The 17,173-nt window shown below is 34.6% G+C and overlaps 1 protein-coding gene across 1 annotated transcript; it reads left to right on the top strand.

Moving 5' to 3' along the window:
• Positions 1-3,141: 3,141 nt before the first annotated feature.
• Positions 3,142-14,368, top strand: LOC145595184 (dolichyl-diphosphooligosaccharide--protein glycosyltransferase subunit 1B-like). Its single transcript, XM_081651564.1, has 8 exons — positions 3,142-3,333; positions 3,624-3,668; positions 4,200-4,828; positions 5,687-5,834; positions 7,357-7,539; positions 7,633-7,701; positions 10,440-10,529; positions 13,864-14,368. The coding sequence occupies exons 1-8, from the start codon at positions 3,208-3,210 to the stop codon at positions 13,996-13,998; spliced, it is 1,425 nt and encodes a 474-aa protein (XP_081507690.1). The 5' UTR covers positions 3,142-3,207; the 3' UTR covers positions 13,999-14,368.
• The last annotated feature ends 2,805 nt before the right edge of the window (positions 14,369-17,173 follow it).

The following is a 17,173-nucleotide window of genomic DNA, read 5'->3' as shown; positions in this document are numbered from 1 at the left end:
CGTGCACCCCCTCAGGAGCGGGCGCTCCAAACTTTCTGCCAAAACTTCTGTCAAACTTCAAAATTGCACACCCTGTGAGGAGCGGGCGTGCAACCTTGAGGAGCGGGCACTCCTGGCTGCGGACTGGGCAAACTGCTCAGCTTCAAATGAGCCTATCTCCCACGTTTTACATCGGAATTGAGCATATGACCTGTCGTTGGAAAGCTCTCAAGATAAGCTTTCATCTCCAATTAGAATCGCCCCAAAATGTTTTGTAGATCAAAAGATATAGGCGTTTGAAATATGATCTTTGCAAATCAAGTGCACATTTCTTCATTACTTGTTCTTTTATGTTTTATATTTCTTCAATCTTGAGCAATGAACTTATCCAAGTGTTCCTAAACATACGAGTAAACCAATAAAGTTTAATCTAATGTCATAAGCCACCAAAATATGCAAGAAAAGCCAAAATTGAGCAATAACGACCTTTCACACATAAACATGACAAATGTAGTAAAATAAACGTTATTAAAACCAAGTGAAAAGATAGAAAAACTATGAAAAACTAACAAGAAAACTCCTAAAAATAGCGACATAAATGACACTTATCAAATTCCCCCAAGCTTAACTTTTGCTCGCCCTCGAGCAAAACAAAAGAAACACAAGGAAATGTGATGCATTTTATACAAACAAAGAAAACTAGAAGGGAAAGAATATACACTAACTCACTTTCGTAGGAATCACGAATACATTTAGCGTATGCATCAAGCACTTTAAACCCCTTAGATTGCTCTAGAGGACGAGTAAGCTCTCGTAAGGGTGTCCTAAGAGTTTAACCCATAACTCTTGACAAAAATCAAGGCAAAGCAATAAATAAATAAAATAAAATAAATCGAAGTAAGAGAAAAGTTATAAGCGTTCTAGAGTGGACTTTTATGATGGAACAAACACTAATGAATGTCAATCTTTCTAAAATAATAAAGGTATGCACGTTCTAAGATGTCCAAGGTTGATTGAAACATAACATATGCTAAGCACAGAGAACTAAAGGAAACACATTCCACCTTTTGTTTCAACCAATCAAACCACGTTCTCTCTACTAGTTTCAAATCCACTTTCAAGTTAGCTTCTCATGATTCCACGAAGGAACCGGAAAATAAATAAGAAATTAAAAACATTGAGAAGGTTACCCTACATCTTGGCTATGCAAACTCGCTCTATAGGCTTGATTCCTATTTCCCGCCATCATTAAATGACTTAACCCTCTAGGATCAAAAGGACTTTCAAGGTATTAACATATAAGCTAGGAGAGTAAAGGTGTGGAGAACTCTTGAAATTGGTGGTAAACCTATATGAAGCACGGGTGGAATCCAAACTATTCCAAAACAAAAGTGCCAAGTATTCTTATTAAATAACTTTCCCCCAAGCTTATTTAACACAAAATAACAAAAACAGGGAAAACAACAATAACTAAGCTCCCTACCCCGTTGCTATTGCTTTAAGACTTGTGTGTTGTTTAAGCCTTTATAGATATTGTGCTTGCCTTGTTTTAAAGCATCCCCACCAAACCAAGAGACCCAAGATACACTTTCATCTCGTCGGTTCCGCTTGTGCCCGCTTCGAAGTATCGGCCGTCACAAGCCCCGACTCCGCACTCGTTGTCATCGTGTGCCCTTTTAAGACACCTTTGGTCCGTGTTGCTGTGTGCTCACGAACCTCCCTTAAGTTAGGCTTGCGTCTTTGTCGTCAATAGACAAGCGCGCGCCGCACGATCTAGTGTCAAAACACTCGGACCGTGACAGTTGGTATCATTATTACTATTATTATGATTATTATGATTGTGATTATGATTGTGATTATTATTATTATCATTATTATTATTATTATTATTATTATTATTATATCAAAAATCAAAATTTACAGAGTCAATCAATTTACAAGAAATTGGTGGGGAGCCGAGATACAATCTGGGCCCCCACCCCTCTAGCTATAGCGAACCCTATCCTGTTGAAGATGTGAGCAGCTGCACGAGCACCAATATCCTGAGTCTTAGCGAAAGCCTGAACCCGCTTTAGCAACGCAACAGCATCCTTCTCTAATTTCCCCCAACGAAGAAAAGGAGAAAGGAAGAAAGACAAAGAGAGAAACTTCCTCACCATCTCAATCTTTGTTCAGCTTTCACCATCATGGACAAAGACAAAGAGAGAAACTCTATTCACACCCCAACGAAACTCCACTTTGCTGCCCACCTTCTTCTTGTCGAGTAACACTTCCTTCTCTGTCTTCCATCTCCTTTTGTTCATCAAATCATCACCATTAAAGCTCCACTATAAGGTTTAATTAATGATGAGAAAATGTCAAATTTAAGCAATAATCAAAGCACCTATTAATTATGAGAAAAGGTAATAATTTGTATTTATAATTTTTTTGTTCATTTTTAATGGTTTTGGTGGATGCTGGTGGAATTTATGATGGTGGGTGGTTGGTAGGTGATTTCAAGGAGGGTTGATTTGGTGTTTGGTTACATTGTTGGAGGGTGTTGATGATGGTGATTAGTGAGTGTGGAAAAAAGTCAGTGGTGGTGGTGACTTGGTAGGATAAGGGGAGAGTTCAGGTAGTTGGTGGTGGTCAAATGGTGGAATTAGGGGGTTCAAGTAGTTGGTTGTGTTGAGCTAGTAGTGTTTTGACCATTGGTGGGGTTGATGTCAGTGGGGTTTTGGGTAATTGGTAATGGTGGACTGGTGGGTGGGAGTAGGTGGAGTCACAAATAGTTGGTGGTGGCGAGGTGGGTGGTAGTAGTGGTGATATGGTGGATTATTAATTATGTGATCTCCACTTTCTCCTTCACTTAATAATAGTATTAACCCTTTATTTTAGTTATGAACCGTTAATATTTTTCACCTAGGAGTTCGTCTCCGCCTCTTTGTTGCAATTATAAAGTAATGAAGATAGTAAATAATGCGAGGATAGTAAATAAGGAGAGGGACGGTACGAAGTCTTGTTCAATACTCCGTATAAAACTCCACAAAAAAAAAAAAAAAAAAAAAAATCTCTTTTCCAAACAAGGCCGATTTCAAACAAACCCGACCCAATGTGGGCCGATTTCATACAAACCCGACCCAAAACATTGGATCATTTCCTTCACTCCAGTAACACTCCCTGTTTCCCCCATTTCCAGGTCTTCTCAAAGTCCTCGCACTCTCGCAGCGTTCAAGCTAGAATCCATCAATGGCGATAGAACTCAAACTTCGCAACGCCTCAATTTTCTCTCTCCTCTTTTTTCTCTCTTTCATTCTTGGATCATCCTCAACAGCTACTCAACATGACCTGCAGATCACTTATGCTGAGCGCAGAGTAAGAATTCACTTTGAATTGCTTAATTTTTCTCAAATTTTAAAGTATATACTGAATTAAAATTATTTTTTTTTCAGTGCAATTAATCAAACTGTGTAATTTTTCTCGATTTTAAGAATAAATGGTTGTTGAATCTGGATGAAATTGAAATTGCATTGTTATTTTGAAATTATTGTCGTTCTGTCTGTTTTTGATGGTTGATTAATTATTGCTATCTTTTATAGCTTGGCACTGTGATTTGTATTGTACGATGTATTTGAATTGCCAATTTTTGTTATTTGGTTTTGCAGATCGATTTGACTTCCCACATCATCAAGGTTTTCTTGACTCTACAGGTATATTTATTGCAATTTTGAACATGTATCTTTGCTGTTAATTGAAATGCTAGTCGAATTCCGGTTAGAAATAGAGTAGGGTGAATTTGATGTTATCAGTGTTCATGCAGCGCGTTTTATTGTTTCTGGTTAGCTTGGGGAATAGATCTATGCTAGGGGGTTATTGGACTGTAAATTTAGCGCGATTTGAACCTTGAATAGATGTAATGCATCCTTTAGAATTAGATTATTATGGACATTCTGACAAAATCGAGCTATGTGATTTTGATGGCAATTTTGTTTGAAATCTAATTCTCAGATTGAATTCTGCATGGTTTTGATTGTATTGATATTATAACGTGTGTAAATTTGATTTGTATACTTCTGTTGCATCTTATAACGCCGAAAGGTTTATCTTGTTGGAGCTGTATTCTTAAAAAGGGTAGACGTGTTTCCCACAGAGACATTCAAAAAAGACAATACGCACACATATGCTTATGCACATTTGATTATAGTTTGTGGTGCTGTATCTGATGTGCTATAGTGCTTCAGGTTGAAAATAAAGGAACGACTCCCAGTTCAGAAGTCATCCTTGCTTTTCCTCCAGCCCAAATTGATCATATAGCATTGTTAAAAGCAGCTTTGCCGGTGGGAAAGAAAAAGAGAAAAACATACAAATCTCTTGATGTCAGTCCTAAGCTTCCTGATGGGCCGAATGGAACAAAATACTTTTCTGCCACTTTGCTTAGTCCTTTGAAGGCAGGTGAAACTGTTACGCTTGAGGTCCTGTACATATTAACACAGTCTCTCGAGCCATTCCCAACAGAAATTAGCCAATCGGAATCTCAGTTGGTTTACTACCGTGATAGTGCAATCATCCTGTCTCCATATCATATTGATCAACAGACGACTTTTATAAGGACTGCAAGTAATAGAGTGGAATCATTCACACATGTGGAGCCCACCAACCGTGCTGGTCTTGAGGTGAAATATGGTCCATATGTTGATCAGCCTCCGCACTCATTTTCACCCATTATCGTGCACTTTGAAAACAACAACCCATTTGTTGTTGTTGAGGAGCTTGTACGTGAAGTTGAGATTTCACATTGGGGAAGCATACAAGTTAGAGAACAATATACACTGGCTCATGCTGGTGCTCGGCTGAAAGGTGCATTTTCCAGGTATTGAATATTTGTGCTATTGAGGTTTGTAGATGAGTCAATTTTCCTCAGACCTTATAGCGATGCTTTTAGCTACTGTTTAAAATTAAAAATGATGTGAAGAACTAACCTTGGGAAGAATTTAATATCTCTTAATACCTGGAATACTAGCGTAAAGATTGCTGAATATGCCAAAGATCCATCTTTAGCTGTAGATCAATGGCACTAGTTATCTATTGTATTGAACACCAAACTATAATAGCGACATCAGACATGGCTAAACAGGTGGTTATGGTGGTATAGTTAGCAATGAATTTACAAGCACGCCTCTTAGCTAAATCTTGTATAATTGCTGGGCAAGCACCTTGTGATGCTTCACCATAAGTGACGCTTTGCGCTCTGCACACATGTGGTTATCTCTGGATTTCCTCATGATCTTAATTAAATAGAAACTTGTGAACCCTAGATTTCTTTGTTAGATGATGCAGACATGCGATAATATGTTTCCTCATGACAAAAATTGATGTCCATAAGTGACGCTTTGCGCTCTGCACACATGTGGTAATCTCTGGATTTCCTCATGATCTTAATAAAGTAGAAATTTGTGAACCCTAGATTTCTTTGTTAGATGATGCGGACATGCGATAATATGTTTCCTCATGATAAAAATTGATGTAAAATTTGTAGTCGTATTTTAAGGACGTGCCTTGTATTATTTCGATAGGCATTTGTGTCTCTCACAGTCCTGCCTAAAATCTTGGCTCTAATGCTATTGTTCAAAACTCATCTGTTAAATATTGCTCCAATGGTTTGATGGATTCATAATTTGATGCTCGAACGCGTATTTAGGCAATTTTTTTTTAAATATCTATGTGGCAGGGTGGACTATCAATCTAAGCCTTCCGTGAGCGGTGTAGCTTCATTTAAGCAGCTACTTGCAACACTACCTCCTCGGGTAAACTCTGTTTACTACAGAGATGAAATAGGAAATATCTCAACATCACGTTTGCGTCTGAACTTGAAGAAGGTAATACAATAAATGTATGCTTAGCCTTTTGAGTTGATGAATAAGGTTATGTGTATATTGTTCTTTATTTAAACAGTATTTTTCCTCTAATGTGTGGCTACGCATGCTGTGGGATATTGGGATTTATACATAACTAACATAAGTTACCCAATGTTTAATGGATTGTCAAAAGGAATTTAATCTTTTTAGTTTCAGAATCAAGTTACCTAAACTATGATATTTAATTCATTAACAAAACCTTAAGAGTAAACTAGCAAGCTCATTACAAAGTGGAAGCCATGACCATACCCTCATGAACTATATTTATAATTAAGCTATGATATTGGCTAAAACCCAACAAAATGGAAAAATTGATTACAATTCTGTCCAACCAGCCCTTGATCTTTTCTGCTGGAGAGTAGGTGGAAAGTTAATTAGTTGTAGGAAGACACAAGGTGCAGGCATGGCCCTTGAAGGTTTTTTTTTTATATATATACTTCCTCTGTTCTTTATTACTTGACTTGTATTCCTTTTTGAGAAGTTTCTTTTTACTGACCCTGTTTACTTATTTGGCAAATTAAACACTACACTTTTACTTATTTGCCCTCACAATTTCAACATAATTAAAACCACTATCCCTTTGTTACCTTATACCCTCCTTTCTCACCTTAGTCAGACATTCAATCAACCCCTTAGTTCTTCATAGTTCACCACCATATCCTCTCCCTCCTCCAAGTTAACCATGGCAGATTGGCAGCGACCCATCTCTACCACCCTAACCATATTTTTGAAACAACACCGCAACATCAACTATCACCCTTATCTCCCTCTTCACCATCGATGGTCTCCACACTCCTCTCCTCACCTCCACATCTCTAGCCACCGTCGCACCGTCACCGCCTTAATTTGTATAAGGGCTTAAACTTCACCAAAATCGAAGCCATGGTGGTCGAATTTGGCCATCTGAAACCACCATAGCCAAATTTGACCACCAAGCTTTCAATTTCTGAAAAATCTGCTCAAGGACGGTGGTGGTTGTTGTAGTGGTCAAATTCGGTGGTATTTTCTCTTTCCTCATTTATTTAATTCAATGGTTGTAATTGTTGCGGTGGTGGTCGAATTGGAAAGATGGTGGTTGTTGCATTGTGGTGGAGGCTGTATACTTATACTGGAGGTTGTTGTGTGGGTAATGGGTTAGTGAGCAGGGGTAATGGGTAAGGGCAATATAGTCTTTTAGCATTCTTTTCAACTTTTCCTTGATAATTGTGCCTAAATGGGTAGGTCAAGTAATAAAAAACAGAGGAAGTTTTATTTTTTCCTTTCCAAAATTTGATTAAAGAATGATATGTTTTGGATGTGTTTTAATTGTAAGTGCTTGACAAAATAATATTACTTCTGCAAAGTGATTTATTATTCTGTTGAGTAATACAGTTCCTGTACATAGTTAGCATGCTGTATGCTCTACGTATGAGGAAAAATTGAATTTGACGACATAATTTGTAAATTATACAACTTTCTTAAGGGTATGCTTGTATTCATGCAGTCAGAACTGGAAATAGAGCCTCGCTATCCTTTATTTGGTGGTTGGAGAGCTACTTTTGTTATTGGGTATAGAATACCTTTGGAAGATTTCCTTTATGAGTCAACTGATGGCAAGCAGCGTTATTTAAACTTCACTTTTGGATGCCCTATGGCAGAGACTGTTGTGAATAAGCTAACGATTAAGGTATATTGAACTTTTAATTGACCAAATCTTGTGGTTTGCTTCTATCCAATCTTCCTACTGAATTTCTCTTATCACCTTCTTTCTCAATTTTAGGTAGCTCTGCCAGAGGGCTCTAAAAATCCTACAGTTTCGGTGCCTTTTACAGTGGAACAACATTTGGAGGTAGATCAACACTTTCACAAATTTTCCTTTCTTTTTTGTTCTTTGTAGTTTAATTGAAATTTTATCTGTCCGTGACACTTTACCATATTTTATTTCATGTATATACTATATACATTCAATAGGCACATCTTCCTCTAATTTTCGGTATAGTTGTGTATTTTTAATTATATCTAGAACTTGCTATATCTTTTGTTTTTATCATTTATCAACTTCATGGATTATTAATTAGCTGTTGAACAATGCTTCAACTTAGACAAACATGATACTTTTTTTGATATATGTAGTTTCCGGAATAATAGGCCATGGTTTATAATTTCATATACATAACATAACAATGACCTTTGTCATTATTGCAAAATTTGCACTGATGATAGGAATCACTTCTTGTTATGTTGAGATTGTATTTTGTAGGGTGTTGGAAAGAAATAGTGAGAACCTCAACTTATTTATAAGAAATGACAAGGTTTTAAAAATCCTATAGTTATTAATGTATGACTCCATATTTCAATTGTGAATTTCACAAAGAAATGACTTTAGTATTATACTTTAATGGTTCATATGTTGATCTAATGCCTATAAGGCTATACTGAATGTGGCAATGTTAACTACTTCCTCCTTTTTCTACTCTTTTTACTTAGTGCAACATTTGGACTTTTACCCTATTCACTAGGGGTGAGCATAATCCGGCTGTAAGAACTGGTTAGAATTGGGTTTAAGAAATTGGAACTGGTTTTGGAACCGGTTCTAACGGGTCAAGTAATTTTGGAACCAGTTCCAAAACCGGGTACCCGGTTTTTTTATATTTTGATAGAAATTTTTTTTAACCAAATTTCTAAAATAGAAGAGACTAATATTCATTTAAATAGAAAAATAAAATAATAAAGTAGCGACATTCAAATATTGTATACTACCTCCGTTTCTTATAACGTGCAACAAAGGGGTATAATTTGTGAGATGTAAAATATTCCTTTGTTGGCAATTGTTGCGCATAATACATTGATTATACAATATACTCCCTCTGTCTCATGATATAAAGCTTGTTTTCCTTTTCGGGTAAACCAAAATACAATGCCCCTTTTTATTTAAAGGTTGTACTTTTTGACATAATTACCCTCTTTTTGATGAGTTGTCATCTTTTTTTTTTTTTTACATCAATTTCCAACACTTTCTCATTCTATCTCTTCAATAATTCCCAACTACCTTTTCTTTATCTCTCTCTAATCCCACATGCATATATGTACTTCTAAATATTAGTTTTAAGGAATTTACAACTTTCTTAATTCACGTGAAAAATCCTAAATAGGCTTTGTATTGTCAGACGGAGGGGGTAACATATCAAAATTTAGTAAGGAACTACAATTTGCTGGTCCAATAAGGCAATAATACTCACTCTGTTTTAATTTGATAGTCCCATTTTGACTTTTTTATCTTCATATATATATATATATATATATAGAGAGAGAGAGAGAGAGAGAGAGTATAGTTTTGTGATATATTGTTAGATTCGTTTTGATGTGTAGTTTTATAATATCAGATTTTTATAATTTTTGTTGATATATAACTAAGATATTGGTGGTCAAAGGAACATCTAAAAAACCGTGCAAAAAAATGAGACTATCAAATTGAAACGGAGGAAATAATTATCTTCTTAGTTAATGTACATGATTCCTTGTGTATTAACTAGAGCCTAATTACTACACTTAGTAAAAACAAATGTACTCCGTTCTTTTTTTGCTCTACTCACTTTCTATTTTGGGCCCTTTTTTATCGTTCTACTCACTTTGCTTTATTTTATTTATGGCATACCCTTTTTACCATCTACACCATAATTACAATTTTTATTCTCTCTCTCTCTCTTATTATATTTTTTTTTGATAAACAAACCCACCTTTTTTTATGCTCTTTCTTACTTTATCTCATACCCACTCACATCAGTGAGTAGAACATAAAAGATCGGAGGTAGTATTTATCATAAAGCGAACTATTAACATATTTAGAATCATTTTAACTGAAAATTACTATGTGTATATCACTCCTAACAATCGCATATGTCCATATGATTGAATAAAATTGTTTTTGTAAATGGGCTTAAATTATAATAGTAGTTAGCATTATATTGTATATGAATGCCTAATTTTTATTCTCTCCCTCAATTATGTTGCTAACAAAGTATTTTATTACATTAATTGTCTTTACGTTGTATTTATGAGATATTTCTATTGTCATAAAAAAATTCAATTATATTTAGTTTAATTAAATTCATCTAGTTGTAAGCTGTTCAATGATAACAAAAATGGAGGACATGAAGAGATAAAGTTGTGAAGGGGGGTGGAAGACATTGAACGAAACTTTCTTTTAGGATACATTTAACTAGTCATCCTAAGACCACTTGACAGTTATGTAATTAGGTGCTAAAGCCATTTAAATTTGGTCTGGGCTAGGCATTTTTAATGAGGCGTACTAATGTGCATCTAGGAGTACCTTAAAAAGGGATGCGCTTCATGTTGTGCTTTGGAACTCTATGCTCCATATGCCTTAAGGCTATTCAACCGTCGAACAGGCTGTCAAAGCTGTGACGTGAATGTAATTGGATCTTTGGTACTTGAGGGGGAAGGATAGGAAATGAGAGGACACGGTGGGGGAGGAAAACTTGATCCATGTTTATTTTGTGGAGACATTTTTACTTAACAGGCTCATTTCATGATTCCTGATTCTTCTGATGTTTGCACACTTTGCAGACCACTTATTCATATCTTGATGTACTTGGAAGAACTGTTGTGGTTTTGGAAAAGAAGAACGTGGTGCCAGAGCACAACTCACCCTTTCAGGTAACAACTTTCTTCTTTTCTTTTTTTAGTTATTAATTATTATTTTATTTTATTTTATTTATTTATTTATTTTTTTTGTTATAATTAAGAAAAATATAAATAATGATTATTTTGATGTAAAATGCGATGAATTATACTTTGTATCAAGAATCCTAGTGGTAACAAATTTTAGCATCAAACATTTGTGTAACTTGTGTCTGCATTCGTATTATTTTCGGCTGTTGGTTATCTTGACAGTTAAAATTTATGTAATTGTGTAAACAGTATACGGAATACCGTGCCTTGTCTAAGCTCTTTGTAATTTTTCTAGTTTAAAACTACTTGTCTTTATCGAGAATGTATCAATCAATTCTTTGTACAACCTATGTTCATGAAGGTTTAACTTTGTCATTATAGACTTTTGTTCCTAGGAACGTTTGAAAAGAGTGAGTGGGAATTAGAAAAAGGTATACTTTGTATTATGTAAGTAAAAAGTTGGTGGTTGTAAGAGAGAGTAGAATTGTAGAAAGGTATAAATATTGTGGGGAAGTAGAGAATAAAGTTTGAATAGAGTATGCAAGAAAAAATTATCAACAATAGCAACAAAAATAACAACAACACAACCTTAGCCCAAAATGATTTGGGGTCGGCTAACATGAATCGTCGTAAGGAACCGTCTAAGGACATAGCTCAATAATCATGGAAAGGTATACTACGCATAAAAGTAAGTAAAAAGGTGGGTTGTTATAAGAAAGAGTGAGTGGAATTATGGAAAGGTGTTAATATTTTGGTGTAAGGAGGATAAGTACTTCTAATCTATATAGAGAATCAAGTTTGAATAGAGTGAGTGGGTGTAAAAAAAAGGTATACTTCGTATAAAGTAGGTAAAAAGGTAGGTGGTTATAAGAAAAGGGTGAATGGAATTCTAGAAAGTATGGTGAAGTAAGGAGGATTAAGTATTTCTATCTATATAGAGAATAATAAAGCAACTTTTAGTTTAAAAGCCGGGTGGATGTAAGAAAGAATGAGTGGAAATGTGTAAATATTGTGGGGGCAAGGGGAAAAAGTGTTCTTATATACTATAAGAGTTAAATTTTTGGAAACACCCTAAAACAGAAAGTGAGTCAAACTTTCGAAAACAGAGGAAGTGTGCTTTATCGTCTTTTGGGTACAATTTTTTTTTCTACATCAAGTGATCACGACCACCAATAGTGCCCATTGGGCTATTTTATCAAAGAAATGCTTTACAAGCATGCTTATGTTAGATTTTGTCAACCTCAATAGTCATGTGGGTTTTAAGGATGCTGTTAAAATTTAGTAGTGTAATGTTCTAATAATGGAGGGCATAACAAGTGGCCATATTAATTAAGACTTGAATATATGATAGCGTCCCAACTAAACTGTCTAAAGCTAACATAGTAATCCGAGTTGATAACAATGGAAACTGTCTAAAGCTAACATAGTAATCTTTTTCGACTTAAAGTTGCAATACCAAACAATATGGAACAAAAGCACAATTGAAATGTCTTATACTTCCTCCGTTAATAGTTGACACGTTCAAATTTAGGCACACATATTAAGAAGAGGAGAAAGAATTATGAAGCAAGTGGGGTAGACTAGTAAATGCAAAGTATTAAACTTAAATTAAAAGAAAACGTGTCAACTACAAATAAACTTTCTAAAAAGGAATACATGTCAACTAAAAAAAATGGAGGTAGTATATACAAATTACCTCCAAACATAGACCACTACATATAATTCATGTGTAAGCATATATTGGGCATTTGACAACAATAGTATGGGGGTGGTGTGGGACTTAGTCTGATACGATTGTGCATTGATGAACAATGGCTAGAGATTAGTGTATTCATAAGGGTGTGAGGGAGTAGCACATTGGTGGGTCAGATTGGATCGAACTGGGTTTTCTTGTTGGATCTGGTCATTTTAAAGTAACAGTATTGTGTAAATACTTAAATTCTATCAGATGGGTTTTTGGGTGGACTAAAATTTTCATCTCCAACCTCTGGTATCAACACCTTGATGTGTATTGAAACGCATGGACTTGGATCTCAAAGAAAATCCCCTTTGATGAAATCATCTAAGCATTTTATATCATTATTGTAAATAAGTTCAACAAACTGCCAATATGAACCAGCTTTATGCTAAAAATAAAGCAAGAATAAGAAATTGTTTATGATAGCTGGAACTATGCTGAAAGTTGACCCCATGTCATTGAAGAACAAGTAAACAATCAGTGTGCAATTAAAACCGCAATTACCGTCCAGCCACTATCACATCTAATGACTAAAATGCAACCAAAACCCATACATGAGCTAACTCTACGCACCACAACTGAAAGCTGTTAATAGAATAAATTTTCGAGTGAAAATCAGGAATAGAGAAGCAGAAGCCAACTAAAAGCCATTGATGGAAAGATATGCAACCAAAACTTCATTTTGCTCACCTTCATAGTTTCCAACCCCATCAATATCTTTTGATTTTGTCACTATTCCAGGATTTTATAAATGCAAAAACAGTTATAGGGTTTAAATTATGCTTCTTTATTATGTGCCTCAAATCGTAATCACATATGTATCTCTTAGGGTCAATGGTAATAGGGTCGTTGACCTCTATGTTACTAACTTACTATCAGGTATCGCACGGTTGCACCCTCTGTCCATTGATTATATATCTCAGCCTTGCAGTATTTCAGACCTTTATGTTATCTGCTCTCTTCTCATCCAACTTTGATTTTGCAATACTGTCGTGGAGCAGTTTCTCCCCATAAGCTATTTCTAGTTGTATCTGATTTTCATCTTCCCCATCAACTATAGCTGCCAAAATTCTTCTCTAACTGCTCATCACTATATTCATAATGATCAGTGAAAAAACACCCTTCTGCTTCTGGGTATTGCTAGAAGTTCAACATCCAGATATTGGCCACAGTAGAAATGCTTGCATATTTTCAGTACTTGTTCTGATTAGTTAGTAGGTTATAAAGTAAAAACAGGCAATGGGGGTTGGTATGTGCAGAACGGCAGAGCCTAGGTGCTATGAAGGATAAAGATATGATAAATATTTCATAGCACACCTCATATGCTTATGGTCTTCTGGATGTTAGAAATTCAACTCCCAGCTATATGATACAGCATAAATGCATGTATAGTGCCTCTTATTTCTTACACTTGCATACATATATTAAAGTTTTGTCATCACTGTTTGACTACCTATGACATTGCATGCAGTCATACCTCATTTATAACAAAGAGGCTTCTTGCTCCTTCTAGTGGTAAAGCTGTAACATTGGTATTCAATGTGCTGTAAAGCTATCTGATCATCCATTTTCTCCATGCAGGTTTACTATGATTTCAACCCTGCCTTCATGCTTGTTGAGCCACTGATCTTGGTATCCATCTTTACATTATTTTTCTTGGCTTGCATAGCCTATCTTCATGGCGATATATCCATCCACAAGCAGAAAACATCTTAAAACTATAGTGGCTATGTAAGGGTAATATATTGCTAGTTTTTTTTTTGTCTGATATGTGTAACTTGACAACACATCTCAGTGTTTAATGAGCTGATAGTTTGCAACAACTTTTGTGTTTTGCATAGATACTAGATTGGGAGATTTAGGAAGCCTGGAGAATGATTAGTAAAATATCAGCATGATGAAAGCATCTGTTCTTGTATGTTGTGTTTTCAGCTGCAAGCAAGGTGATGTCTTGCATCCGAGAGTAGCATGAGAATACATAAGCATTAAAAAAATATTGAAATTCAACTGTATTTTAGCTGAATCAGTAGGTGCAAGTCATTTGCAACTTTTCCATGATAATAGAGCATACTGTTTTTATTTTTTATTTTTTATTTATTTTTTTGAATAAATAATATACTGTATTTTTTAGTTACAAGGTTATGAGAAAAATGCCAATATCCTAACATTCTATGTAAGGATACAATTGTAAGGCTAAGAAAGATGGACAGAGACAGAATATAAGTAGTGGGCTCATCTGAATGCGAGTCCTACTGGTGAAAGCCTAAGTTTTTAGGACAAAGGTCAGGGTTTTGAAACCCAACACCTTTTATTTTCCTTCTTTTTTGTTTTTTGGTTTTAACTTATCTCCCAATTCCTTCTCTCTCTTCTGCTCTTCAGTTGACAATTCAGGATTTCAGGTTTAGGCTTTTTTTTTTTTTGGCAAATCTTTAATTGAAATTGTGATTTAATTATTTTGTGATTCTGTGAGTGTAATGTAGATTGTAGAATGTTTATGTATATATTTTGGCATTGTATTTTACAATTTGGAGATGAAAGGATTAGAGTATTTTTGGAAAGAACATGTGTCAAAATCTCAAAAATCATCAGCTTGTTCATCTCAATTTTTTTTTTTAATTAATGTTAGAATATTGTGCACACCCGAATTAGAAAATGCAATTTTTTTTAAAAAAATTATAATATTTGAAATCCTTGTATTTGTTTGGAGCGAGCAATTCTTGGAACCGCCTTTGGATGTAATACAACATGCTAAAATTAAGAATTACAAATTAATTAGAACTCTTCTTTCTCATCCTGATCATGTGTCTTACTAATTCAAACTTGCCCTTTAGAAGGCCTTTTGTAAGTTGGTCGTCCTCCTTATACTAGTTTAACTTAAATTCACTATAATTTCAGCTTCTCGCATGAAAAATGATAATTCACCTCGATATGTTTATTACACTAACCAAATTAAAGTTTTTATATAGTTGAAAGGGTAATGCTATATATATAAGCATTAGATTATCTTGAAAATAGTATAAAATTAGAAATTCATGACAAAAACACGTGTAAATCAATCAAAGTTGTTAGATAAAGCAGTTGCTTTAGAAAGAGTAGCTTATGAGTTATACAAAGATCATTTAGAATTGGATTTGAAACATGTCATTGAACAAGAGAAGAAGCAAAGGTTTTAAACATGAGAAGGGTAAATTGTTGACAAATTTAAAAACAAAGACGGACTAAAGAATTTGATACAAAGCAATGATGTATGAAATAAACCAAAGTAATCGATTGATGGTTGTAAGAAATAAAATGGAACATAATTATGAGTAGCTCTGCCCCATGGTTTAGTGCACCATATTCAATCCCATTGAAGTATTACCCCAGCTGAAGTATAATACATTTGAATTGAAGAAGAATGGTGTTGGTACGGTGTTGCAAATGGTTCTGCTAATTGAGATCGGAAGGAAAATGTTCTCCAACACTCGATTTTAATGCTTCGTATGAAAGATGCATATCACGATATTTAAAAAAAAAAAAAAAAAAAAAAAAAAAAAAAAAAAAAAAAAAAAAACCTATGTGGTTGTGATGCTAAAACATTGATATATTAGACACGAAAAAGGACTACATACATGACTTGGTGAATTTTTATATTTATATCACAAAATCTACCAATAGATACGAATTCATTGGCTATTTGGAGTGCATATAGGCGCATAACACCTACGAAATATATGTTTAGCATGCATATAGGAGGGCATCATGGGGTTTTTATTTTATTTTTTTCATTTGATATTTTTCTACCATGGTACATTTTTGTGTACAACAATAATATAATGTACCATTAAAGTATAAGTTGCATTAATAGTACTTTTTGTGTACTACTATGTATATGGTGGTACTTTTTAATCATCCTATATCGATTATTTTTTCCTAAAATACCTATCACCTGTCACTTATTAGGCTGTAATGATACATTTTTGTGATCCTATATTTTGTCTAAAACATATTGGCACTATTACTTAACCCTTCATTTGTGGGTATGAATGAACAATCATCATACACACAATTGCATGTATGCACCAATTGGTTGTTGGTGTTGTGGTGATTGGGACTACACTTGGTAGAGAGGACCCGTGTTCGATCCCCCGCAGCAATAATTGGGAGGGGACTGGAACTAACACCCAGAACTGATCCTTGAATCCAGATTAGCCCAAAGGGTGAATCGAGTGAAACACAAAAAGAAAAAAAAAAAAAAAAAAGAGCATGTATGCATGTGGATTCGTCTTAAATGAGAAAATTGCTTCCTTCAAATGGCTCTTAACACTTTTTTCAAGTCTATGAATGGAGTTCATCCAAGAACAATCCTGACAAACAGGCTTTTACAATGGACTCGACAATTAAAACAGTATTTTTGCATTCATACCTTAAACATTGCATATGGCACACAAAGGATAACTCAACTCAAAGGTTAAGTATTGGCGCATAACGCCTAACCACTACAGCCTAATAAGTGACCGGTGATAGGAATTTTAGGAGAAAATAATCAACGACATAAGATGACAAAAGTACCACCGCATGCATAATAGTACACAAAAAGTACTATTAATATAACTTATTCTTTAATGGTACATTATAATACACAAAAATGTACCACTACTGAAAAACATCAAATGAAAAAAAATAATAAAAACCCCATGATGCCCTCCTATATGCATGCTAAATATATAGGTGCTATTCGCCTAGAAGCACTCTAACTCAAAGGCACATATTAGAGATTTGACAGCAAATGATGATTTTTTGAAGGTCTTTTTTTTCTTTATTATTATTATTATTATTATTATTGTTATTGTTATTGTTATTATATATATATATATATATATATATATATATATATATATATATATATATA

The sequence above is a fragment of the Chenopodium album genome, chromosome 19, assembly GCF_948465745.1.
Source record: "Chenopodium album chromosome 19, dcCheAlbu1.1, whole genome shotgun sequence".
Classification (NCBI taxonomy): Eukaryota; Viridiplantae; Streptophyta; class Magnoliopsida; order Caryophyllales; family Amaranthaceae; genus Chenopodium; species Chenopodium album.
The sequence above is the reverse complement of the archived record's forward strand: the minus strand, read 5'-3'. Positions and strand labels throughout refer to the sequence as shown.

Excerpts from the sequence above, each read along its gene's own strand:
- LOC145595184 (XM_081651564.1), top strand. The coding sequence starts at position 3,208 with ATGGCGATAGAACTCAAACTTCGCAACGCCTCAATTTTCTCTCTCCTC. Across the intron at positions 7,540-7,632 it reads TGAATAAGCTAACGATTAAG|GTAGCTCTGCCAGAGGGCTC; the intron begins GTATATTGAACT and ends TCTCAATTTTAG. Across the intron at positions 7,702-10,439 it reads CAGTGGAACAACATTTGGAG|ACCACTTATTCATATCTTGA; the intron begins GTAGATCAACAC and ends CACACTTTGCAG.